Source organism: Acomys russatus, chromosome 4 (assembly GCF_903995435.1).
Source record: "Acomys russatus chromosome 4, mAcoRus1.1, whole genome shotgun sequence".
Taxonomy (NCBI): Eukaryota; Metazoa; Chordata; class Mammalia; order Rodentia; family Muridae; genus Acomys; species Acomys russatus.
In genome coordinates this window covers 4,241,274-4,265,561 of record NC_067140.1, presented here as the reverse complement: position 1 = coordinate 4,265,561, position 24,288 = coordinate 4,241,274, and the positions used below count along the sequence as shown (strand labels likewise).

At 42.2% G+C, this 24,288-nt stretch overlaps 2 protein-coding genes across 4 annotated transcripts in view; one reads left to right on the top strand and one right to left on the bottom strand.

The window, feature by feature from the left end:
- Positions 1 to 781: 781 nt before the first annotated feature.
- Positions 782 to 18,763, top strand: Eif2s2 (eukaryotic translation initiation factor 2 subunit beta). The gene is made up of 9 exons (XM_051143564.1): positions 782 to 948; positions 6,871 to 7,048; positions 7,411 to 7,514; positions 11,492 to 11,627; positions 13,150 to 13,250; positions 13,996 to 14,144; positions 15,562 to 15,618; positions 16,830 to 16,915; positions 17,569 to 18,763. Exons 1-9 carry the CDS (start codon positions 934 to 936, stop codon positions 17,742 to 17,744), a joined length of 1,002 nt encoding a protein of 333 aa, XP_050999521.1. The 5' UTR covers positions 782 to 933; the 3' UTR covers positions 17,745 to 18,763.
- Positions 18,764 to 22,766: 4,003 nt separating this feature from the next.
- Raly (RALY heterogeneous nuclear ribonucleoprotein) overlaps positions 22,767 to 24,288 on the bottom strand; it is a 75,283-nt gene continuing 73,761 nt past the window's right edge. The window contains exons 9-10 of one of the 3 annotated variants that reach the window (XM_051143566.1): positions 23,724 to 23,772; positions 22,767 to 23,103 (exon numbers count right to left, since the gene is read on the bottom strand). In XM_051143566.1, coding sequence (XP_050999523.1) covers positions 23,728 to 23,772 — 45 coding nt within the window. In that variant the 3' untranslated portion in view covers positions 22,767 to 23,103; positions 23,724 to 23,727. The remainder of the gene's footprint in view (positions 23,104 to 23,723; positions 23,773 to 24,288) is intronic. The other 2 variants (XM_051143565.1, XM_051143567.1) reach the window with 2 other exon arrangements.

The following is a 24,288-nucleotide window of genomic DNA, read 5'->3' as shown; positions in this document are numbered from 1 at the left end:
ATATTATCATCAGGTCCCAGAAGAGTATAGCGTCTAGAGCCAGGCGGTGGTGGCGCACGCCTTTAATCCCAGTACTCGGGGAGGCAGGTCTACAAAGTAAGTCCAGGACAGGCAGGGCTATTACACAGAGAGATCCTGTCTTTGTTTGGTATGAAGTTCATCAACAAGTTAATTATCTACTCTACACGTTTCTCCAACATATCTCCTTCATTAATCGAGTTACGACTGTATTTCGAAGCATCCTGACTGTAGCTTGCACGCCTGTTTCTCCTCAGGGGACGTCTTCGTTCCTCCGTCTACCTCTGGAGAACCAGGGAAGAAATATCTGAAGTAAAAAGCAAGAAGATTAAACTTCTCGCGAAGTAAAACGCCTTTAGTGAGGCGCATGCCTCCAGCTTCAACTTAGAATTCCTCGAATACTAGAACACCCCAGGGGCGTGTGTGAAACCAGCCTCACCGGTTCATATTATAGTCTTACTAACCGAATCCGGAAGAATGGCCCCAAATTCACTTTACAAGCAACACAACACTTTCCGAACCGCTGGGGTAACCAGCAGCACAAGAACCCGGACCTTCTGACAGACAGTAAAACAGTCGCTTTAAAACACTCGGGAACTACTGTACGTAGCACAAGCGCCCGTCTTTTCTAATGCAAACTACAAGTCCCAGCATGCCCGGCGCCGGGAGTCGCCTGGTAACTCGCGCCACAAGAAGCGCGGAAGGTTGGCTCTACTGTACGCCTGCGCGTTGGCGAGCTCTGCGCAGGCGCACTTCCAACAGTTTTGAGAGGAGGGCGGGGTGTCGGTCCCTTTCGCTGATGCAAGAGCCTAGCGCGGTGCTGCGAGAGGTTTCGGGAGGAGCTGCGCCGACTCCGGGTTCTGACGCCGAGCGGTCTGACTTCTCGTCCGTGCCGAAGCCGCCCGAGCCGCAGCTATGTCGGGGGAGGAGGTGAGAGCCTGAGCATGGAGTTAGGGCTAAGGACGGAGGCAGGAAGCCGAGCCCACCGCAGGGTGGGAAGCCGGGCCTGCGGCCTAGTGGCCGGCGGCCGCCATGTGGAGCGGCGGGGCCTAGGCGTCCCGGAGCTGCGGAGCCGGCGAGGACTCTGGCTCCTCGGAGCTGGCCTCACCCGGCTCTCCTCGGGGCGGCTGCGTCGACGCCGGCCTCCTGCCGTGATCGGCGGTTCAGCTTGGAAAGCACGTTGAGTCGCCCTCTGGAAAGGGTTTGAATGCCGGGTCAGTTTCCTCGATTAAGCAAAACCCGGGCCGGCGGCCCCGGCACTCTCTGCTAAACATCGCCGCCTCTGCTCTCACTGCTGGGGGGCGCACGGTGCCTTGAGAAGCCCTCCGGTTCCGGTGGAGCCTCGTCGTTAAAAACTTTAAGGCCGGCTTTTTCCGGGCGGATACCTCGCTCCCTTCACCCCGCTCGAGGTTTTATTTCTTGAAGACAGAGGTGTGAACCAGGTTTGGGAAAAGATATTTGAAGTCTCAAAACTGACCACCCTTCGAGGGAAGTTTCCGGGCGCAAGTTCCTAAGTTTCCTTTTACAGGCGGCGTGAAAGTCCGGCTGCGAAACTGACTGGGTCTTGTTTCCCCCACTGGGCGTGGATCTCAGTCAGTTTTCAAGCCCCTGTGTCCCACGTTTTATTGCATTACTTTTGCTTTTTGCCTTTACAGATTTATCATAGTTCACATAAGGTTACGTGACTTAAAAAGAGATCGGGGTCCTTTCAGTTACATATTGTTTAAGATTGGCCCTAGAAGTCTAATCCTTCCCCCCCACCCTCAAGAAAGTACTTGATGAAGAATTTGGGGTTTACTTGACTTACAGGCCTTGGAGACGGATAAGAGCAATAGGTGGAGGCTCTCTACAGAGTTGACTTTTGAGTAGGTTCTTAGAAATGATTAGAATTTTCTCAACCAGTCAGAAAACTTATTACAAGGCATTTATGGTCAAGAAAGGAAAAAGTGCTCACAGAAAGTGAAATATTAGCCAGTTTGGTTGAAATAGATGCTGGCTGTATTAAGGAGTTAAGAGATTGATTCCGGAGGAAACTGACTCCTAGTCTCAGGTGATTTTCACAGTTCTGTAAGTAAAATAAGGTCCTGTTAGTCCATTTTAGAGATGAGAAACTGAAGCTTAGAGTTGGACAGTTCCTATAATAAAATTCCAAGTGACTGAGCTACTAATAGAATCCCAGCTTAGTGCAATACTTCCTCCAGCTAAATGACTAGAAGGCCCTCACAAGCCTACTGAGTTAGGAGTTCAGTCTGAAGGAGATAGGTGGTTCTTGCTTGGAAGACATGCTAGACACCGCTCTTAGCTACTGTGTTGCGCGTTAGAAAAGTTCTGCGAGGAAATGTCTAACCCTTGTTTTATTTCTACTCATGATCCAAATTTTTAGCTTAAAAATAACTACCTAAAAAAAACAAAAAACAAAAAACAACCCTGCCAGTGTACTGCTGTGTTGTTCTGTCTTTTGCTTCTGTGGTACAATACGTAAAGTGTAGTTAGAGGTGATAGATAACACCTGTAGAGGTGTGGAGAGGCGGGAAGGGGTTGCTTGTTTTGGTGATGAGATCTCTTGAAAGCTGTGGGGTGAGGATGACCGACCAGGATTTTATGAAGCAGGGATGGTGGAAGCAGCATTCAGACCAGCAGCAGTCTCTCGAAAGCCTAAAGCGTATATATGGGTTGGGCCTCAGACCTCCGCACAGCTTCACTTTATAAGTGGAATTAAAGCCCGAGGTGGTTAGGCCATACAGTAAGTTGAATGGGACTAGAGCCCTAGCCTTTGGCTTTACCCTCTGGTGGAGTGTGCTGGTAGAGAGAGAGATGAAAATGGGCTGTGATTCTGTTTACCTAGTACTGTTGACTAGGGGATTGCTACTAGGTAAACCTCTTATGGCTTCTAATTTATAAGGATTAACTAAAAACCTATACTTGGAAGGACTTGTAAACTTCAAGGGGCATTCCAGACTGGGTATTCTGACTGGTAGGCAGGATGGGGAGAGTAAGAGGCTATTTGAAAAAGTCATAGAGCTTGGTGGCACAACCTTAATTAAGTCCCCAGCATTCAGGAGGTAGAGGAGGCAGGCAGATCTCTGTGAGTTTGAGGTCAGCCTGGTCTATAGCGTTCTAGGATAGCCAGGGCTACACAGAGAAACCCTGACTCGGGGCGCGGAGGTAGGTTGACATGAAGTGCACACAGTCCTTTTAAAAACCTGGTAATTAAGCCCCAGACTCACTAAACCATGACTTCTTTTAACCTAGTAAAGCCATTACCTTTAAAAAGTGTTGTAGGGGTGTTGATGCTCCTTGGTAATGAAGGAAAGATTCTCTAATGTGCAGGCATTCCGAAATGTTTAGACCATTTTAAAGTTTTGTTGTTTTGAGAAGTGTTACTATATACCCAGGCTGGTCCAAACTTGTCAAGCTAGATTTTTTTTCTCCCCAAAAGCATGTCAGTAAGCCTTTCTTACTCTCAAGTCCCATCTACAAGGTGTTAGAATAGTGAGTTTTTGCACAGATCCAGTAAGGTATTTTTTGCAAGAGAAAGCTAAAAAGCTTTTTTAAAAAATTCTGATTATAAGCTGGGCGTGGTGGAGTACGCCTTTAACCCCAGCACTTGGGAGGCAGAGGCAGCTGGACTGCTGTGAATTGGAAGCCAGACTGGTCTACAAAGCGAGTCCAGGTCAGTCAAGATAACGAGAAACCCAGCCTCGAAAAACTTAAAAAAATAAAAATAAAAATAAATTAATTAAATAAAATCTGATTATAGCCAGACCACAATCCTTTGAAAGTAATTGCAATTCATTAATCCCAGTATTCAAGCTTACACAGAGACAGGTGGGTATCTATTATGAGTTTGAAGCCAGGCAGGACAATGCAGTGAGACCCCTCTCCACGCGTGGGCGCGCACAGACACACACACAAAACACTGAGCAAGGATGGTTAGTCTCAGAGTACTAAGCACAAGGCCCTAGTTCCCAGTATCACCAAAACTAAACTAAAAAAAAGCTTCAATGGTTTTAATGGGTTTTTTTGTAGGTGTATTGTCAGCAACCATCTTCTCAAATCTAAACTAGTCTCAAAACACTTGGAATGCGGTCAGCTGCTAATTTGAAAGTCAAATATCAAACTTTTTGATTTTTATTTTGGAGACAGGGTTTCTCTGTGTAGCAATGGCTGTCCTGTATGGAACTCACTGTGTAGAACAGGCTGGCCTTAAACATGTCTCTGCCTCCCAAGTGCTGGGACTAATAGCATGTGCCATTACCACCCAACTTGATATGAAATTCTTCTTTTTGTTTTGTTTTGTTTTTGAGGCAGGGTTTCTCTGTGTTTCCCTGTCTATCCTGGACTTGCTTGTAGACCAGGCTGGCCTTGAACTCACAGAGTTCGATGAAGCTTCTTAAGCCAAGGTTTCAATGTATGTCCCCAGCTGGCGAATATGGTCTTAAGATTTGGGGAATTCTGCTTTGGGTGCTGACTTAGGCTCTCTTTTTTGTTATATAATTATTTTATAGGATTGGGTGAACAAAACTAAGTATTATGTTAAATGTGTAAGTGTTGAGTATTCTGGGAAAGTAATTGCAATATGTGTTATTTTGGCATAAGATTGTTGCCTGTTTACTGCTAGCCTTTACTAGTATGAAAAGGTAATTTGAAGCCATCATCTGGTCATTTTAGGATCTTCCCCATCTTTGATCTGCCTTTATAAATAGTGATTGTGAAAAGGCTATTGATAGCCTATAATCCCAGCACTTGGGTTGGGAGTTCGAGACTAGCCTGTTCTACATAAGACCACCTCAAACCACAAAAGCAAATTCGGAAAAAAGCCACTATTATTAGATCAGGGAAACTCGGGGAAAAAAATGAATGGATTGTGAGCTCTCCCACAGTCAGTGTTAAATTACCTGGAGTTTTATCTGCCTTTGTGCCAAGCCTTTCTACTTGAAGAGCACAGATGACATGTGTTCTTGAACTCTACAACAGATGGCAACATTCCTTCCATGTAGGGTGATGTCAGCACTAGACTTGTTCTTTGTAATGGTGCTATATGAAAAGTTACAGAACACCTTGCAGACTTGACAGTCACCCTTCATTACAGACTATAGCTTGGTGTCAGTCTTATTTTTTCTATTGTACTTGGGATGGACATAAAGGAATTATAACTATTAGAATTGATTTGGGGATTTAAAAAACTTTGTTATGTCTGAAAAGTTAAATCATCCTTAGCTGAGGAAGCTTCAGCGATAGAATCAGTGTTAGTTATAGCTGCAGTCATGTAGTTGATTCTTCCAGTAACTTTGACATGCTTGGTTTCAGTTCTCCCATTGTACAGATGAAGCACAGGATAACCCATATAGGAGTTAGAGTCAGGACTGCTTGCAAGGTAGTTAGGCCCCAGACCTGTGCTTCCGATCACTACACAGTGAACAAAATCCTAAGCTTAAGCATGGTAGGAAAAAAATACTTTGGACTTGAATCCAATTGTTTGACTAAAGACTTTGCTTTCTTCCCTATAGGAATGTGCCCTTATGTGTTCAGATTATTTCAAGGGATTAGTGCAGACAGTCTACAGGTTAGAAATTAATTTTCACTTCTTCTGCAGTATATATTTAGATGAAACTGGCCTGTGAACATTTCATATTTCATAACAAAAAAACAGTAAAGGATTCCTTAGAAGATTTTCTTGCAGTAAGGGTTGGTGATAGATTTTTTTAAAAGATAATGATACGAACTTCAGCATAAATTTCAAATGTTTTAGAATATTTTGTTTACTGTTGATAGTTTCATGCTTGTATACAATAGATCATGATTATTTTTACCTGCAACTTCTCCAAACACCCCTTAACAGATAAAAATTAAAAAAAAAAAACCAAACAAACAAAGAAACCAAGTGTCAGGTTGCCTGGTGTCAGCTACTCTAGATTATCAACCTTAAATAAAATGTTTATTATCTGCCTGGACACTGAGGAAGGCAACATAGGATGTTGCTAAAGCCCTTTTCTTAAATTTCATGATTTGTTCGGGTTTAAATTTGCCCATGAAGGGCTCAAGAGTTTAAAGAGTACTGGCTGTTCTTCCAAAGGTCCTGAGTTCAATTCCCAGCAACCACATGGTGATTTACAACCGTCTATAACATGCTATGATGCCCTCTTCTTCCTGCTGGTTCACATGCAGGCAGAATACTGCATAAATAATAAATACATCTTTTGAAAAAATTGCTCATGAAAATAAAAGTTATTACAGCTTATGATAGCGTACAAATTAAATGCATTTGTGAAGTTTCCCCATGCTCAATAATGTAAAGGAAGTTAGATGGGCTTTCTGTAAATTCTGTTTCATTTTGTATTTTTATTATGCATATGTGCCTTTTATTGTGTGTATTGCTGCATGTGGGGGAGAGTGCAAATAAGCAAGTGATGGGGCACAAGTGCTTCTACCCTGCTTTTGGCATTTTAGCACATCCAATTCTTTTGTGTGTTTGGTTTTTTTGAGACAGGGTGTCTCTGTGTCACCCTGGCTGTCCTGGATGCGCTTTGTAGACCAGGCTGGCCTCCAACTCAGTGATCCACCTGCCTCTGCCTTCACAGTATTGGAACTAAAGGTGTGTGGCACCCAGCTTCCAATTCTTTAAGAATATGCTTATTGAACACTGGGCATGAGCCAGGCTCACGCCTGTAATCCCAGCAGTTGGGAGGCAGAGGCAGGCAGATTTCTGAGTTCAAGGCCAGCCTGGTCAACAAAAGCAAGTCCAGGACATTCAACCCTGTCTTTGGGCGGATATGTTTTTTGAGAATAATGCGTATTTGGAATGTGTCGTTCATTAAGAGTAACCACTTGGTCCTTTTTAAATTTAAACAGATGATTTTTGATCCTACTATGAGCAAAAAGAAAAAGAAGAAGAAGAAGCCTTTTATGTTAGATGAAGAAGGTGATACCCAAACAGAAGAAACCCAGCCCTCAGAGACAAAAGAAGTGGAGCCAGAACCAACTGAAGACAAAGATATAGAAGCCGATGAAGAGGACAGTAGGAAAAAAGGTGAGTAGTTGTGTCAGTTACAGGTGTTCCTCCACTGGAGCCAGAGACGGAGGGATAAAAGGTAGGTGGGACAGAGGGATAGACAAAATGAAGAGACACAGCGGGACAGTCTTGGAGACTGTGTCAGGGAGCACTCTCTGACATTACGTGGTCAGACTATTGAATTTAATGTTCTCAGCCTGAGCCTCTAACCAGGTAATTCTGAAAACCTTTCACTTGGCTTGTCATTTTCTTTAGAACCATAATTTTGGTGGTTGTGATAGGACTCCAATAGGAATACTTGAGAGAGGACTTGGCATACTCAACTTAATGCTTGCCTTTTGTTAATTGTTAGTAACTGGAAGTCTTTAATCTATTTTTAGATGCTTCTGATGACTTAGATGACTTGAACTTCTTTAACCAAAAGAAAAAGAAGAAAAAAGCAAGAAAGATATTTGATATTGATGACGCTGAAGATGGTGTAAAGGTAGTATTGCTTTCTTATTGAAGGTAAAATTGGAATTCTGGAAAGGTTGCGAATAGCTGCTTTCCTTCTCATCATCTTTGGGTCACTTTGCTTTGGTTGTTTAGCACTTAGCCACTACTATTAAGATAATTTTCTTAGGAAAGTATCTCACTATGTGGTATAAAAGATTATAGTTGGCAGGATTTTGGGCTTATATATTGCATTTTGTCATTACAGTAGACTCAGAAAATGTACACTTTCTTTAACCATACTAAAATTGTTTGGCTAAGGGCCAGTCGTGGTGGCACATGCCTTTAATCCCAGCACTCAGGGAGACAGAGGCAGATGGATCTCTGTGAGTTCGAGGCCAACTTGGTCTACCAAGTGAGTCTAGGACAGCCAAGGCTATACAGAAACCCTGGCTCAAGTAAAACAAAACAAAACAAAAAATTGTTTGGCTAAGGAAAGATGTCTCTGTAACAGAAGTCTTGAGGAACAAATATTGCTATAGCTTCTTGTGTTAAATTTTCAGTATTAGCAAAGAACGTCCCCAAAAGTGGCAGTTGGTAGATGATGGTACTAACTCTATAGGAAAACTAGACTTTAGCTACTTCTGTGGAAAATCGTCCTCTTACATTGATTTCCAATATAAACATCTGAAAATTATTTGAGTAAAATGTAGATAATTGAGTAGGAAGGTGAACAGGAGGGTGATTGTGTGTGCAGAGTAGCTGAGACTATTCTTCCCTGCCCCAGAGCTGCCATTTTAAAGATGTGGGGCTGGGGAGATCACTCAGTTTTTAAAGTGTCCGTGGGGCAATCAAGAGGACCTGGATTTGGATCTCCAAGACCAGTGTAAAAGCCTGCCTGGCCATAGGCACCTGTAACTCTGATAGTGGGCAGATGCCTGGACTCATGGTCAACCTAAACAGTCAATAAAAATATGTGGAGAAGTGATTGAGGAAAATATCCAGAACTCAACCTCAGGCCTCTATACATAAATATGGGCAAGTTTAGACACGTGTGCATACACATAGACCCTATCCAAAAATCAACCTTAAATAAAATGTTTATTATCTGCCTGGACACTGAGGAAGGCAACATAGGATGTTGCTAAAGTCTTGTTTGGTTGGTTGTTGGTTGGTTGGTTGGTTTTTTGAGACAGGGTTTCTCTGTGTAGCCTTGGCTGTCCTGGACTCGCTTTGTAGACCAGGCTGGTCTTGAACTCACAGTGATCTCCCTGCTTCTGCCTCCCAAGTGCTGGGATTAAAGGCGTGCACCCCTACCACCCAGCTTATTTTTTGTAGTTAATTTGCTCAAACCTAAGTAAGTGGCTTGTATCCTAAATGTAATAGGTAATTTACTTGGTAATCTATTTGAAAACAAGGTCATAGTTTTAATGACCATCCATTCAGCAAATTACTGGTGATTACAGGGAGTTGGAGTGCTCAGTTTGCTGGGACATTCATATAAGTAAGACTTTTTACTGATAGTTTTTGCTTGTTTTTTCCCAGAGATATTTCAAGGATAATTTAGACCACTTAAAAATGTTTTTTATTTCTATATGTATGAGTGTTTTGTCTGATATGATTGTGCACCGTATGCATGCAATGTCCACAGAGGCCCGAAAAAAAGCATCGGATCCCCTGGACTGGAATTATAGATGGCTGTGATCTTGCTTAATGCCTAACTTTGTTGGTTAAAAAACAAAATTTTGCCCCCAGAAGCTTTTTGTCCTGAAGTGTTAGTGCTAAGTTCCACTTGTTGTAGATGCTGTGGTTTCTCTGCTTCCAGAGTTAAAGCCTGAAAGAATGTTGCAGCTATCTTAGCCAGGCACAGTGTAGATAACTACAAGTTTGCCGGTGTGTGCTTGCTTGTAGTCGACATTTTCTAAGTTTTTCATTTACTGATCATCATCACAGAGACTACGTCATTATTTGATATTCTGTTTGTAGGGTATCTAGCTTGTACTGTAAGTTGATTTACTGTGGTACCAAAACTACACAGCATCTAGATTTAAGATCATATGTTTGAGATTCATTTATTCTCATCTATTTTAATTTGTCTGCTAAGATCTGTGAGATTACTATAGCCATATCAACATCTTTTTAAGAGGTAGACACATGAAAAAGTGTAATTATGATCATGTTGGTCATGCACTTGGGTTAGGGAGCAGGGTAGGCTGATGAGAACTAGGAGCCAAGAAACTGAGGCTGGGCCTCTCTTTCTCCCTCTTTATTTATTAAGTATACAGTGTTTTGCCTGCATGTATTTCTGCACGCCAGATGAGGGCATCAGGTCTTATCATAGATGGCTGTGAGCCACCATGTGTTTGCTGGGTATCGAACTCAGAACCTTTGGAAGAGCAAACAGTGCTCTTAACCTCTGAGCCATCTCTCCAGCCCCTTTGGGCCTTTGTTCTTCTGTGGAGTTTATGAGTGGTCTCTAGGACATTCAAGCCTATAGCAAGTAACCTTAGAGTCAGGCTGTATCATGTTTACCCAGTCATCACATGAATGAATTCTGTCTTTCCCACTTTCGTGGTGTCATCTATTGAACTGATGCCCAGCAACTTCACAGTTTGGTGCAAAGCTGATGTCATAAATATAATAAAAATTAATTTGGCCTTTACCTCTGGTTCCCCATGTTCAACTTTTGAAAACCTCCTAAGTCTTCAAAGTAATACCTGTGTTTTGCTCTTGAGAGATCTGGTGTTCAGATAGTTTCTTAGTAGGTTAGTCACTATTAGGAAGATCAAGCCATAATTAGGGTTTGGGACTTTGACCCCGGCCTCCTGAGAACGGACAATGTGAACATTGAGTTCTGTCACCCTAATTGATGGAGTTCAACAAGCTCCTGGGTTGGTGACCTCACACAAGTGCTGATAGTGTAGCATGTTTAGATAACTGGGCTCTTCCTGACCCCCTCAACTCCCTGCTCCCTATAGCTTGCACTGTACATCGTTCCATTTGGCTTTTCCTCAGTTAATATTACTAAAAACTGATAACAATAAGTAAAAACACTTGGCTGAGTCTGTGAGTTTTAGCAAATTACTGAATAGGGGCAGAATGTCTTTGAATTTGTAGGTGACAATACTAGTGTCTGAAATGAGAGCCCTTAAACTATGTATGAAGTCTCGTTTTAAAACATGGCATATCTGACTAATTACTCCAAGTAATCGGTATTAGAAATTATTAAGATGGTACCTAATTTGTATTGGGGAGTTGGAGAATTGTTCAAAAAATAGCCATGTATTTAGTGTTGGTAGGAAAAGCCCTTCCATTGACCATCATATTTAGAAACTTAAGGGGACGGAGAGTTGAGGGGAAGTATCAACAAAAACAATATATTTGAAAATGCAATAATGAATAATAAAGGAAGGTTTATTAATGTGTAGTTCTTGTTCCATTTAATACATCCATTGAAAGTAAATGGTTTTTTAGCATATTTCAAGTTCTATAACTCATCAGTTCAGAACCCTTGCATCCTCTTGAAAGTAAAGCCCATGATCATTGTCAATTTCCAATTCTTTCGTCTGAATCCCAACCTCAGGCCTCAGCTACTGCTAAATCCACTGCCTCTGTGGATTAACCTATTCTAAACATTTAATGTGAATATAGTATGGGATAGGTGGAGAAACTTTAGTACTTTTGAATCCTGTTCCTGTTGAATATGGCTAGTCAGTCAGTCAGAAGACTGAAGAATATTAAAGTGATTCAGGTGGTACCTGGTTTAGAATACAGGTAAGAATAACAACATCCTGAGACTTCGATAAAAAAAGCTGAAGAAAGAGAAACAGTCCTAAATTATTTTGAGGAATTCACAGTTTAAATACTTGGCAGAGTTTGAGGCAGTTTGGCCTGCCTGTGAGAGGCATTTCTCATCTATAATTTTAGCTTTTAATATTTGAAAAAAAAAATCTAAAATATTTGTCCTTGTTAGTAAAATAGTTTTAGTATCAAATATTCAAACTATTGAGACTTATTTTCATTTCTTAGGACCTTAAGATTGAAAGTGATCCTCAAGAGCCAGCTGAGCCAGAGGATGACCTTGATATTATGCTTGGTAATAAAAAGAAGAAGAAGAAGAATGTGAAATTCCCAGATGAAGATGAAATACAAGAAAAAGATGATGGTAACATTGGGGACTCAGCATCTTGGTTTTAAGTTACATAAGCCATTACTCTGGGTTTCCTTGGCTGGGTTGAAAGCTTTTTAAAAATATTTGTCCTGCCTTTTATTTCCATGGAATGATAATAAAATGTAGACAAAAGATTTCATAGGGGAAGATTTTCTTAAAGTATAATACGAATTATTTATTAATTACTCTGAGTCATACAGGAAAATTATTGTAATTGAGTTTCACGTGTTTAAGATTTTTTTAGTATTTGTAGTTTTTTTGGTTTTTCGAGACAGGGTTTCTCTGTGTAGCCTTGGCTGTCCTGGACTCACTTTGTAGACCTGGCTGGCCTCGAACTCACAGCAATCCACCTGCCTCTGCCTCCCGAGTGCTGGGATTAAAGGCGTGCGCCACCACGCCTGGCTTAGTATTTGTAGTTTTATATTTTTTTGTTTGGGTTTTTTTGTTTGTTTGGTTTTTTGTTTTGTTTTGTTTTTTGGCTTTTTGGGTTTTTTTCGAGACAGGGTTTCTCTGCATAGCCTTGTTGACTGTCCTGGACTTGCTTTATAGACGAGCCTGGCCTTGAACTCACAGAGATCCGCCTGCCTCTGACTTCCTAGGTGTGCGCCACTTCGCCCAGCTGTGTTTGTAGCTTTATATGCTGTAGGTTTTTTTAGATTTTTGGTTTTTGAGACAAGGTTTCTTGATGTAGCCCTGGCTATCCTGGACTTGCTTTGTAGACCAGGCTGACCTCAAACTCAGAGTGATCCACCTGCCTCTGCTTCTGTCTCCTGAGTGCTGGGATTAAGGTGTAAGCCACCATGCCCAGTTAGGGGGGGAAATTTTTTTTTTTTTCTTTTTATTAAGTATACAGTGTTTTGCCTGCATGCCAGAAGAGGGCACCAGATCTCACTATAGATAGTTGTGAGCCACCACATGGTTGCTGGGAATTGAACTCAGGACCTTTAGAAGAGCAGGCAGTGATTTTAACCTCTGAGCCATCTCTTTAGCCCCTACCACCACCAACCCTGGTGGAATTTTTAACATAGTTAAACAGATGGTTGTTGTTGTTGTTATTTTTAGGTTTTTCGAGACAGGGTTTCTCTGTGTAGCCTTGGCTCTCTTGGACTTGCTTTTGTAGACGAGGCTGGCCTCGAACACACAGCGATCTGCCTGCCTCTCCCTCCCACGTGCTGGGATTAAAGGCGTGCGCCACCACACCCGACTTCGAGATGGGTTTTTATAGATAGAAAAGTTTCTCAAGGGTTTGAAAAGAATTGGACTCACCTTTAATGCTTTATTTTGTCCAGTTTGTTAAGAAACTTTTCACTCTTGCCATGGATGTCTCATTAAAGGTTTTTGTGTGAAGTTAGAATACTTCTGTCTATAAAGGGAAAGGGACTTTTCTGTCATCTCTTCGTACTTGAAGCTACTATAACTGTGAAAGGGATCTGAAGCCTTCATTCTCTAGCTCTGTACTCCTCCTTTGTTGTTGGATCAAAGCCCAGTGTTCAGTCTTTCTTTTTGTTATCTATAGTTGTAGAAGAAGACGACAGCAAAAAAGATGATGGCATTTCATTCAGTAACCAGACCGGGCCAGCTTGGGCAGGATCAGAAAGAGACTACACATATGAGGAGGTGAGATACATTTTTGAGAAAAGGATTAGGGCAATTGATTTGAGCTTAGGGAAAAGCAGGGTATAGATTTTCTGCATTGGAAGAACCACTGAGAGACAGATTGGGGACAAAACATGTAGTCAGTGCATGACAATTCCTGATACTCTCTCATGGGGCAGCCTGCTGAAAGTGTGGCTGTCACTATAGTATTCACTAGGGGTTATGGAGCCCTCTGGGAATCAGTGGGGCTCTGGTGACAAGTGTCCAATTTGTGGTCAGGGTAGTCTGATGTTTAGTTATTTGTGGTTTCTTCAGTTTTTCCAGTGTGTCATATACTTTCTCATAAAATCAGAATGAGCAGGAACTTACTTTTATTAACTCTTATCGAGGGATACCTGAGCCCAGATCTTGGTTAATAATGAGTTGCTGCTCTCAAGAAGTTCCTAGAGGGGCTGGAGAGATGGCTCAGTGGTTAAGAGTACCGCCTGCTCTTTCAGAGGTCCTGAGTTCAATTCCCAGAAATCACATGGTGGCTCACAGCCATCTATAATGTGATGTGATGCCCTCTTCTGGCCTGCAGGTGTACATGCAGGTAAAGCACTGTATACATAATAATAAATAAATAAATTTTTTAAAAAGTTCCTAGAACAGAGATTCATGTCTATATTTAATAAAAATAGAACAGCTTCCTTAAAGCAAAGTATCTCAGAAACTTTATACTCTTGCTATTGCTAAGAATGTGCTTAAATCCACCCTATTCTTAAAGTTGCTGAATCGAGTGTTTAACATCATGAGAGAAAAGAATCCAGATATGGTTGCTGGAGAGAAGAGGAAATTTGTTATGAAACCTCCACAGGTTGTCCGAGTAGGAACCAAGAAAACTTCCTTTGTCAATTTTACAGACATCTGTAAACTGTAAGTTGGCTAGTAGAAACCCTTTATTCCAAATACCAGGTATTTTTGTGGGGTATTAGGGATGTTAAATGTCTACTGTAATCTTTTTCTATAGGTTGAAAAAGTGCAAATGTAAGGGCATAGATTGAGGGAAGTCACAGTTCGTGTCTTGTCCGTTCTCAAAGCTCATTTTATCTTGGCATCCAAAGATGAGAAAAGTAAGTTAATTCTTACTGATGAGAGTAGGTCCTAGGGACTAGAAAGATGACTTGGTGGCACCAGATCCAGGGGATATCATGTACAGACAAAATACCCGTACACATTGCGGGTTGAGGGTGGAGTAGATTGTCATTCCAGAGTCAGGAGTGAAGAGGCTGCATATAATTCTCAGCAGTTAGGAGCCTCATTAGTCAGGCAGGGGTGGGCCTGCCAAATAAGCAGTGAACCAACTCTGAGGAAGTAGCTGGATTTAAGACTTAGTTTTTAGTCACCATTACATTCTGTGCTGGAGTCACTCCCAGGTCACTGCCTGGGCCTGGCTTTCCTCATTGCTCAGCTCTGCCTCTTCTGGCAAGTTTTCTCCATCCACTCATCTTATCCTACTGTTTGTTTTTCAATTTCATAAGTCATACTTGCTCATTAAAGAAGTAATCCATTATCATTCCTCTCGGCATTCAAAACATTACACTTTTTTGCTGATGATAGCAGTAGTGTATGTTTACTAGAAATTAGAAAAGACATAGTAAAGAAAATGAAATTATACATAAACTTAGTAGGTAGATAATCAAAGTTAAATGTAAATTCTTAGTAGGTACATATTCAAGTCTTAATTATGATTTTAGTGTTTTGTTTTGCTTTCATGCTTTTAGGTATTTGCTAGGTAGGTGTGTATAGAAATAGCAAGTGATAATTTATGAGTGCCAAACTGTAAAGTATATCTTTTTGTTAGTTGTTTTTAAATTATTTTTTCATGTGTATGGGTGTTTTGTCTACGTGTATGTCTGTGTACCACATGCATGCTTGGTAATGAGGCGGCCAGAAGAGAGAACTCGATCCCCTGGAACTGAGCTGCCGTGTGGGTGCTGGGAGTCAGACACAGCTCATCATCTGGAAGAGCAGCCAGTGTTCTTAACTGCTGAGCTGTCTGTCCAGCCGATTTGTTTTTGAAAGAGACATTCACTGCCCCAGGCTGGCTCTGAAATAAGGCTGATTACCCTGCTTCGGCCTCTTGGGTATTGGGATGATAGCAGTGCTACACATGTCCTTGTTTCTATGAGGAGTGAGCTAGCTGTACACTGAGATTCTCCTAGCAACCGAGCCATCACAGGGAAATAATAAACAGCATGGCTTTGGCTTTTGTTTTGCTTTGGTTTTTGTTTTTTTGGGGGGGGGGGGCAATATCCACAAACTATTTTTAAGTATTTGATTTTCTTTTTAGATTACATCGTCAACCCAAACATCTCCTCGCATTTTTATTGGCAGAATTGGGTACAAGGTAAGAAACTGTATGCAAAAAGAGTACTATTTGACACAAAAGAACTATTTCTGTGCTTTGAACAAGCTCAGGGGAAAAAAAATTTATCTGATTACCAGAGGAACTTTGAGGCCAGACAAGAAATGGGAGTTTGGTTCCTTAGGAATGCAGAAGGGAGCTGAGGATGCTTCATATGAATAGGCCTGTGGTGTCTGAGATGAGCACTGTAGGTACTACTACCATGTTTGCATTTCTTGGGTCCTTTTATATGAAGTAAATAGATTTCAGAGGAACTAATTTCTCAGGCCAACCTTTTTCCTGCTGATTGGTGGTAGGAGGCTATTGATGAAGCAGGGCTTACAAAGGCGAAGCGTAGCATGGGAGAGACCACTTAAAACCAGGGTCCGAGCTACGCAGTGGTGGCATACACCTTTTTAATCTCAGCATAGAGACAGGCAGGCAGATCTATGAATTACTGAATAAATCAGTAAAAAGAAAGCAAGCCAGGGTCTGAGATTAGCGCTTCCCATGTGTGGGGCTCACCTATTGGAGACACTGAGGGAAGCCAGAAGCTCATGGAGCCAAACAGATGCCTTTTTACCAGTCTCTTTAAATCATGTAGATTTGGGTTGCAATAGTGGCATCTAACATTCATTACCTGATAGTATAAGGCACATGCTGAGTGCTGTTTGGTGTAGATACCATTTCATAACAGTTCTGTGAAGCAGAAAATAACATACATTCCTTTGGTCAAGTTTGACAGCTGGATTGGTAAGAGTTGTAGGTCACATGGTTTGCAGCATAGTCAGACTGCAAGGTCTAGTCTGCCTGTCTCTAGACTGGCTTACACCACCTATAACTCCAGTTCCAGGAGATCCAACACCTCTGGCTTCCATAGGAACCAGCACTCACATGCACATACCCCTACATAGACATACACATAATTCAGAAAAATTTAAAAATTAAAAAGTTTTTGAGATCAAGTACAGTGGTATATATTTGTAATATTGGCACCTGGAAGGCTGAGGCAGGAGGGTCAGGAGTTCAGGGCCGGCCTGAGACACCTAAGTTCTATGGGGGAAAAAAAATAGAAATAAAATTTGAGGAATCAGAAATAAAATGTGAGGAATCAGATAGTATAACACACTGACCCTAGAAATTATCCTATGCTACTGAATGTATTTTAAGTATGAAGGTACTGGAATAATTGATATTTTTGTTTTCTTTCATAGTGGCTCTATAGATGGTAATAACCAACTTGTAATCAAAGGAAGATTCCAACAGAAACAGATAGAAAATGTCTTGAGAAGATATATCAGTAAGTTTATAGCTAAATTTTATCATAGTTTTGAAATGTATCGTGTTTTGAGGATAGCCATTTGTAATGAACCTGGGAAAGCAATCCTTAAGACAATGGGGCTGGGCGTGGTGACCTTTAGTCCCACCACTTGAAAACCAAAACCAGGCAGATCTCTGAGTTTGAGGACAGCCAGTGCTAATACAGAGAAACTCTGTCTCAAAACAACACCACCACAAAAAACAAAGGAAAAGGAAATGGGAAACAATAATGGGGGGAGGTAGAAAATTGAGTTGATAAAACCTGATTCTGGGACTAAGACCAGGTCAGAGAAACCTGCCTGATTCTGGCTTCCCTTTGTTACCTAAAAAATTAGCCATGTCTTGCCTATTCTCACGTAAGGCAAAAGTGGATCAGCCATAGATGGCACCAACAATAGGCATTGGGGAACTTGCCCTTTAACTGGGGCATTTGAAGTCCTTTCAACCTGTGTTTTTACTATCAGAGGCTTTTGTGTTTTCTTACCCCTAGAATAGGTGTTTAGCTAGGCTTCCCCGTCTGGATGAGATAAACTGTCATCTGAGCCTTAGCTTATGGGGTAGCTTTTCTGCAGGCAAACAGGAGCTTCTGCCTTACTGTGTCTAGCAGATAATGTTGTGTTGCTTTTCCTGCAGAGGAATATGTCACTTGTCACACATGCCGATCACCGGACACAATTCTACAGAAGGACACCCGACTCTATTTCTTACAGTGTGAAACTTGTCATTCTCGATGCTCTGTTGCCAGTATTAAAACTGGCTTCCAGGCTGTCACAGGCAAGCGAGCACAGCTCCGTGCCAAAGCTAACTAATTTGCTAATCACCATTGATTTTTCCAAAATGTGGTGAGATTTGGCTGGACAGGTTACCATCAGAGTGGATGTACCATTGAGTTAAAAGGTAGAAAAGCTGCCAAGTTCTTTGCCGAGTGATTGATCTGAAACCCTTGCAAGATGCTGATACTCAAGCTGTTGACATATTCGTTGCCTACTTTAACAACTGTCTGAGCGTGATGGGGTAAGGAGGTGCTTTTAAAAATCGTTCAGTCTGTAAAATGCAAGATAAATTAAAGTTATTATAACAGTAATTCTTCCTATTTGATCTGTCCTTCGGTTTTCTTTTCTACAATAAAGTGCTCATTCAATTTAGCAAAAAACAAAACAACAAACTTGGTTCCTGGGCTTTGGCAAGTTCTTTGTCCTCAGAAACTGAATACTGGCAGATAGTGGAGCTGGGCAGCCATTTTCCTTTTCAGCCTCTCTCGGGCTACATGGCCAGGGTACGAGTGGTTAGAATGTAAGATATACAGAACACCAGCCTGTTGTTAGTGTTTAGAGACTGACTGGAGGTTTGCAGTCTTTCCTTTTGTGAGGATTGTTGCTACTACCTCACAACCAATTCATCATTCCCTCATGTGACAACAGCTGGAACTACCAGGTGCTAGGTGCCCCCTCTTTGGAATTCTGTTATAGGCCGTTACGCCCTATACAAGACATAGTAAAGCTAGCTAGGCCTCTTTGTTTTTAAGGAAGCATGTGTAGTACAGAGAAATTATCTTCGTTCTAAACAGAAGCACTTCTCCAACCTGTGATCTAGGTCAGTGTCGCCCTGCCCTCCAAACGCTTTTCTGTGCTAAACTAACATGAATGTGACTGAGAAACTAAGAGATGCTGCTGCGTATGTGGTCTTGCTGTTACCTCCAGCTCTGATTCCTGAGGACTTAGTCTGGTATTCTCCATTGGTGCACAGGAGGGTCCATCTTGTGGCTCTGTGCTGTAATCTGCCTTACTTGTACCCACCAAGTTAAGGATATACATGGTGCTCCTCACTTTCCTAGAGAATAGCCACTCAGCCCTGATGTCTTGACTATGTTATTTTTAACCACTGTGATGCTGAATTTTCCAGTATAGGCCAAGTGTGGCCAAGTAACTTGGCTGTGAAATGGTAGAGGGAGGGAACTTTTCCTCAACCAGTTAGAGATGGGCCATACACTGGCTGACCTGCCACCACCACTCACCGCCATGTGAGCATTACTGTTTATGACTGCAATTTTTTTCTTTTTGTACCTCTGCCCATACATAATTCCCAATGTTGGCTATAACTGCGTGAATAAAGCAAAGATCAGTGCCTCTTGTGTAACTAGTGCTCCATTGCTTTTGTGTTGTGTATATGTTCTGTCCAGTTCTTTTCCTGGTGGGACCTCTCAGGGGTTGGCACGGTACAGTTTTAACTGGTTGGTGTCTGCTAGTGACTTCCACCACAATTTTCATAATGGTGAACATTGAGGGACTTGTAAAGAGCAAAGCTGGGTGTGGTAGCACACACCTATAACCCCCAGAACTTGGGAGGCCTATGCTACTGGTAGCACTAAGAGCTCATAGCCAGCCTGGGTATAGATTGAGAGGGGGAACAGCAGAGCCTTGGTGCAAAGTAAGTATAAAAGAGACTGAGTTATTTATTATAAAGAGTCTAAGGCTAGAAGATGACTCTGATCTTTCAGAGGACACAAGTTTGATTCCCAGCACTAACATGGCAGCTCACAACTATGTGCAACTCTAGTTCTCGCTTTTGTCTTTAGGGACTATATGCATGTGGTATATAAACATACATGCAAGTAAAACATTCATACGCATAAAAACATGAAATACCTTTAGTGATGTACAAAATGGCCTAGGCGTGTTTAACCTGTGACCAGCAGGCAAGTCAAAAACAGCTGTAAATGTGGTATAACAAAATTATAAGCTTACTTTAAAAGCATGACATTTTATATTTTATGTAACCCAATCACATGGTTCTTTATTGATAACTTTTATTGGAATGTCAAGAAGTGGAACATGCCTGAAACTTCAGGCAGTGGGGCTAATGGGTTAGAGTTCAGACTGACCTGGAAAAATTAGGGAGGAGTGGGGAATGCTGGATTCAGCAACAGGGTAGGGAATGGTGTCCATCCTCTAGATGGGGATTAGAGAAGAAAGAGACCAACGGGGCCTGTTGTTACAGTAGAGTTCTGGAAAAGGTTAGGTTCTATAAAAGGGTAGAGAAAAGGAACAGGCATTAAAGGGAACTAGCAAAGAACACTGGGAATGTACAAGAGACTAAAAAACAGTATTTCAGAGTCAATGTAGACTACAAGGTGCAGTGACTCCCATGAGCTTGGATAAATAGTGTCAGTTGCCAGCACATTATTAACAGGATGTAGCTCCACTCTGGGAGACAATACCTGTGAAGAGTTTAGTAGAATATCCATGAACTCTATCCTCCCTTCTCTCATACACATCCAACACTGCAAAAGCAGAGTGTATACACATGCACAGGAGGCTGAGACAGTACTTACAGATAATCTAGAAGATACCGCCCCAGCAAGTTGCTGGACATGAGCCACTTTGTAGAGGTTTCCATATGCCCAAAGGTGACCTGAGTACACCCAGCATTTATCCTCCACCAAACTTGGGAGTCAAAACCCAAGTAGAAGCTGCTGTATGACTGGTAGCTAGACCTGGAGATGTTTAATAGGGGATCCAGCTGGGCAGGTTTGAAAGAGAAAGGCCCACCTCTTACGCCTAAGACCTGAGCTGGGAAGAGGACATTAAATCCTAAAGAGTCGGCAACTACTACAGAAATTCTTGAAATGTCCAGAACAGCAGCTGAATCAAAAGGCCATTTCCAGGAAAACAACAGGAGCAAGACACTGTCAGGTCAGAGCAGGGTGTATTTGTCAACCATGAATGACTGAAAAAGACCTGCTGTGGCAATCTCTTGAGAATTGGATGTAAAGTTTGATAAGATGGGAAATAAGGGGGTAGAATTAGTAACACAGAAGATTGGATATAATCTCCCAAGCTTGAAGCCTACCAGCCCAATTGTCAGAAAACAGAACAAGAGTTAAAAGATAAGCAGACTGGCCATATATCCTGACATCCTGCCCCATAGACAAACCACCTCTTATGGAGGGGGGTAGGGGGAGAGAGATCTTCCAACCTTTCCAATAATCCTTCACTCTAGAGACAAGATTTTTTTTTAAAGTTGTTGTGAAAGTCTTAAGACCTATTTGCTAAAGACAACTGCTCAAATCAGTAATTTAAAGAAACAAGCTATGCCAAGTATTGTGGCACACACCTATGGTTCCAGCACTCAGCAGGCAGAGTTGGAGGCTGTTTGGTCTAAACAGCAAGTTCCATGACAGCTAAGGCTACACAGACCTTATCTCAATAAATAAACGGAACAAGCTAAATTTATAAGACTGTTTGGATACCCTCAAGCCAGCCTTCTGCACTGTACCCTATCAAGTTTTGTGTATCTATAGTCATCTGCAGACCTTTCTTTAGCTCATGTGATGACGGACTAAATAAAACACATGATCATAAGGGCACTGTAACTGAAGATGTGTTAATGGCAGCAAGCCCTAAATGGCAGTGATGGGGTAGAACAAATGGCCCAAGTTTACCAAAAGGGGCAAAAGTAACTGCCATGTATATGTACACACAGCCCTTTCTAGTCTACAGGAATATTTGTATTTTATGGGAAAAGCGGTCTAGCTAAAATGAAAAATTAAAGCCTATTAATAAGACAGCAAAAACAACAAAACACCCACCATGTTGGGAAGTGGCATAAAGCTACAAAAAGCTGAAGAGAGAACAAAGTCTAAGGAAAGCAGCCCCCACCCCAATTAATTATCCTAAAGCAGCATAGAAAGTGGTGAATTCTTGAATCATTTGAGCCAAAACCAGGCTAAGAAGCTGAACAAAGAGATGAGGCTGTGACCTATTGCTGGGTGGCAAATGGGTTGCACAGCTACATTCCCTATTATTTTGTATTCACTATCTTATTTGTCTTTGTTGAAACAAAGTCTCTTACAGTGCAGGCTGGCCTCAAACCTGCCATATAACCAAGATGACCTTGGAACGCCAGATCATCCTGCCTCCACCTCACCTGTGCTGGGACTGCAGTTTAATGCTACCTTGACCAGCTTAAAGCTATAACATACTAGTTTGGAAGAAATAAAGATTTTAGAGTTTCCATAGAAGCTCCAAAAATGATTGATACATTTGTGGGGTAGTTTGTTATTTGAGACAAGGTCTTGTAGTCCTGACCTGAACTGGTCCTTCTGCTACCACCTCCCTGAGCCCTGGAATGATAGGCATTTGCCATTACAGCTAACTCCAACCATTTTAGCAAAGGAATGCTGGTGCAAATGGATCAGTATTGGACCCTGGAAACTGTTCCCTGGAGAAGTTAGTGAGGGGAGAGCCGAGGGTTCAGTATACCAGCTCTCTGGTGGGCAGGCAGGAGGGCCAGGATATCACTGAGAAAAATCACAAGCTAGTTCTACCTACTTTGCCAACTCAACAGAAGCTAGAGTCATTTGGGAATCAGGGATCCTTAATTGTGAGAAAATTCCCCCACCAAATTGGCCTGTGTGGATCCAGCCCAATGTGGGCACTATTAAGAAAGCAGGCCGAGCAAGCTTGTAAGCAACACTCCTCCATGGCCTATGCATCGGTTCCAGCCCTGACTTTCCTCAGTGATAAGTCTCCAAGTTGCTTTGGGTCAGTGTTTTATCATAGAAACAGAGGCAGTGAGAAAGCTTAGTGTGTAAAGTGTTTTCCTGTGCAAGCCTAACAATCCCCAAAGCCCACATAAAAAGGTAGGAAAAGGAAATTATCTCCAGAGCTGTTCTTTGGCCTCTACAAATAAATAGTACAAGATATACATCTATATGGTATACCATACACACATAATAACAATTAAATGTAAACAAAACCAACCAAATAAGCAAACCATTCCATCTCAGAACATACTTGGATCCAATCTCTTTATTGTCAGATTTCCTTTCCCTCTCAACCCCCACCCCCACCCCCACTTTCAAACCTATAGAAAAACCCCAAGCCTGGGAATGTCCTGGGCAGAATGAAGGGCAGAGTGTATTCTGCCCCTTGGCCCAGGCAGTGCAGACAGGAAGAGTGCATGGGGTAAGGGTAGGCCAGTAACTCCACTTGTAAAGGATGCAGCACTCACTGGCTGGGATGCACGGGGAGAAGAGTGCCTGCTGCCAGCTTTCCTCTGATACCCGCTACAGACTGGCATCCAGAGATGGGTGCCTGGCCTGAGGCCTGAGACAGTGATGCCCTGCTGCTGGTGGCCATTGCTCCTGTCAAGCTGAAAAAGAAGAAACTAGGCTGAAACTTACCTGGAAGCTCTTACAAGTAGAGATATTATATTGTAAATGCATGATCTATTGAGGCATCACTCTGTCAACCTTCTTTAGGATAGAGCAGTACAGGATAACTGGCAGTGGCCAGGGTGGAGGCTTTGGGGCTTCATGTAAGTTACTTAAGTTCCAATTACTATCTTGGAATTTCATGGGATATGGTATTTCATTCTACTCTTCATTGTCTGCATTTGGTCTTCTGTTACGTACACACAATCCTTATCTTGCAGCCTATGAGACACTTCCTAGTTACCCCTCTGAAGATGAATGACACTTTTCCCCTTCTCTAGGCTACAGAAAAGGCAGCTCTTGTCTTTACTGCACCCTGAAGGCTGTCACAATGCTGTGCTCCAATAAAAGCTGGCAATGGTTCTCCCTTAATAACAGACTACACTGCATGGCGTTTCTTCTACAGGCCCCAGCCCAGTTTTTCTCTACAGTCATACTGCTCACAAGGGAACCCTTTCTAGGTGTCCCTTATTTGCACAGGAGTAAGGCTGCATGTGAGGACCTCTAAACCCGTGTCAGGGAAGAAGTCTTCATTGCTTTCCTGTCTTTGCTTATCCACTCTCCCACTCCATACCTGCTTACTGCAAGGCCCCATCTTCTGCATCTGTGTCCTGGCTATGCTCCTGAGGGGAAGAAGACAAGCACACATCACTCACAACAGGTCCCAGGTGCTGTCCTGAGCCACCTGTTCAGAAAGGTCAGAGCATTCCCTGAAGGACAGTTAGAAAGGAGGTCCAACTAAAGGAAATCAGAACAAAACAAAAAAACTGGCTTAGGATCCTCAGAGGGTCATCTGAAGTTCCCACAGGAGAAGGGGAGGGACCAGTCATGGGATTTGCTGGTGTTAAGAGGGACACATTTCTACGCGTGGAAAGACTATGAACTACAGTAAGCTTAAAGTCATGGATCAGTGGGCTGCTCAACTTTGGGGTACTTTTTAGACTTCTTCACCATGCCTAAGAGAATAAGACAGAACGCATGGCTAGGTTTTAAAGGAAGAAAAGATAAGCAAGCTGGGCATAAATAGAATTTATGCCTATCACAGCCAAAGTCTATGCTTATGCTGGAGCCCAGCAGTGATTAAAGAGAAAGGCTCTAGACCCAGTCAAGTTTTAGGAATCAAGGTAGGCTTTGCTTTC

Coding starts and splice junctions, on each gene's coding strand:
- Eif2s2 (XM_051143564.1), top strand. Junction 7,515..11,491: donor ACGCTGAAGATGGTGTAAAG/GTAGTATTGCTT, acceptor TTCATTTCTTAG/GACCTTAAGATTGAAAGTGA. Junction 13,251..13,995: donor GAGACTACACATATGAGGAG/GTGAGATACATT, acceptor CTATTCTTAAAG/TTGCTGAATCGAGTGTTTAA.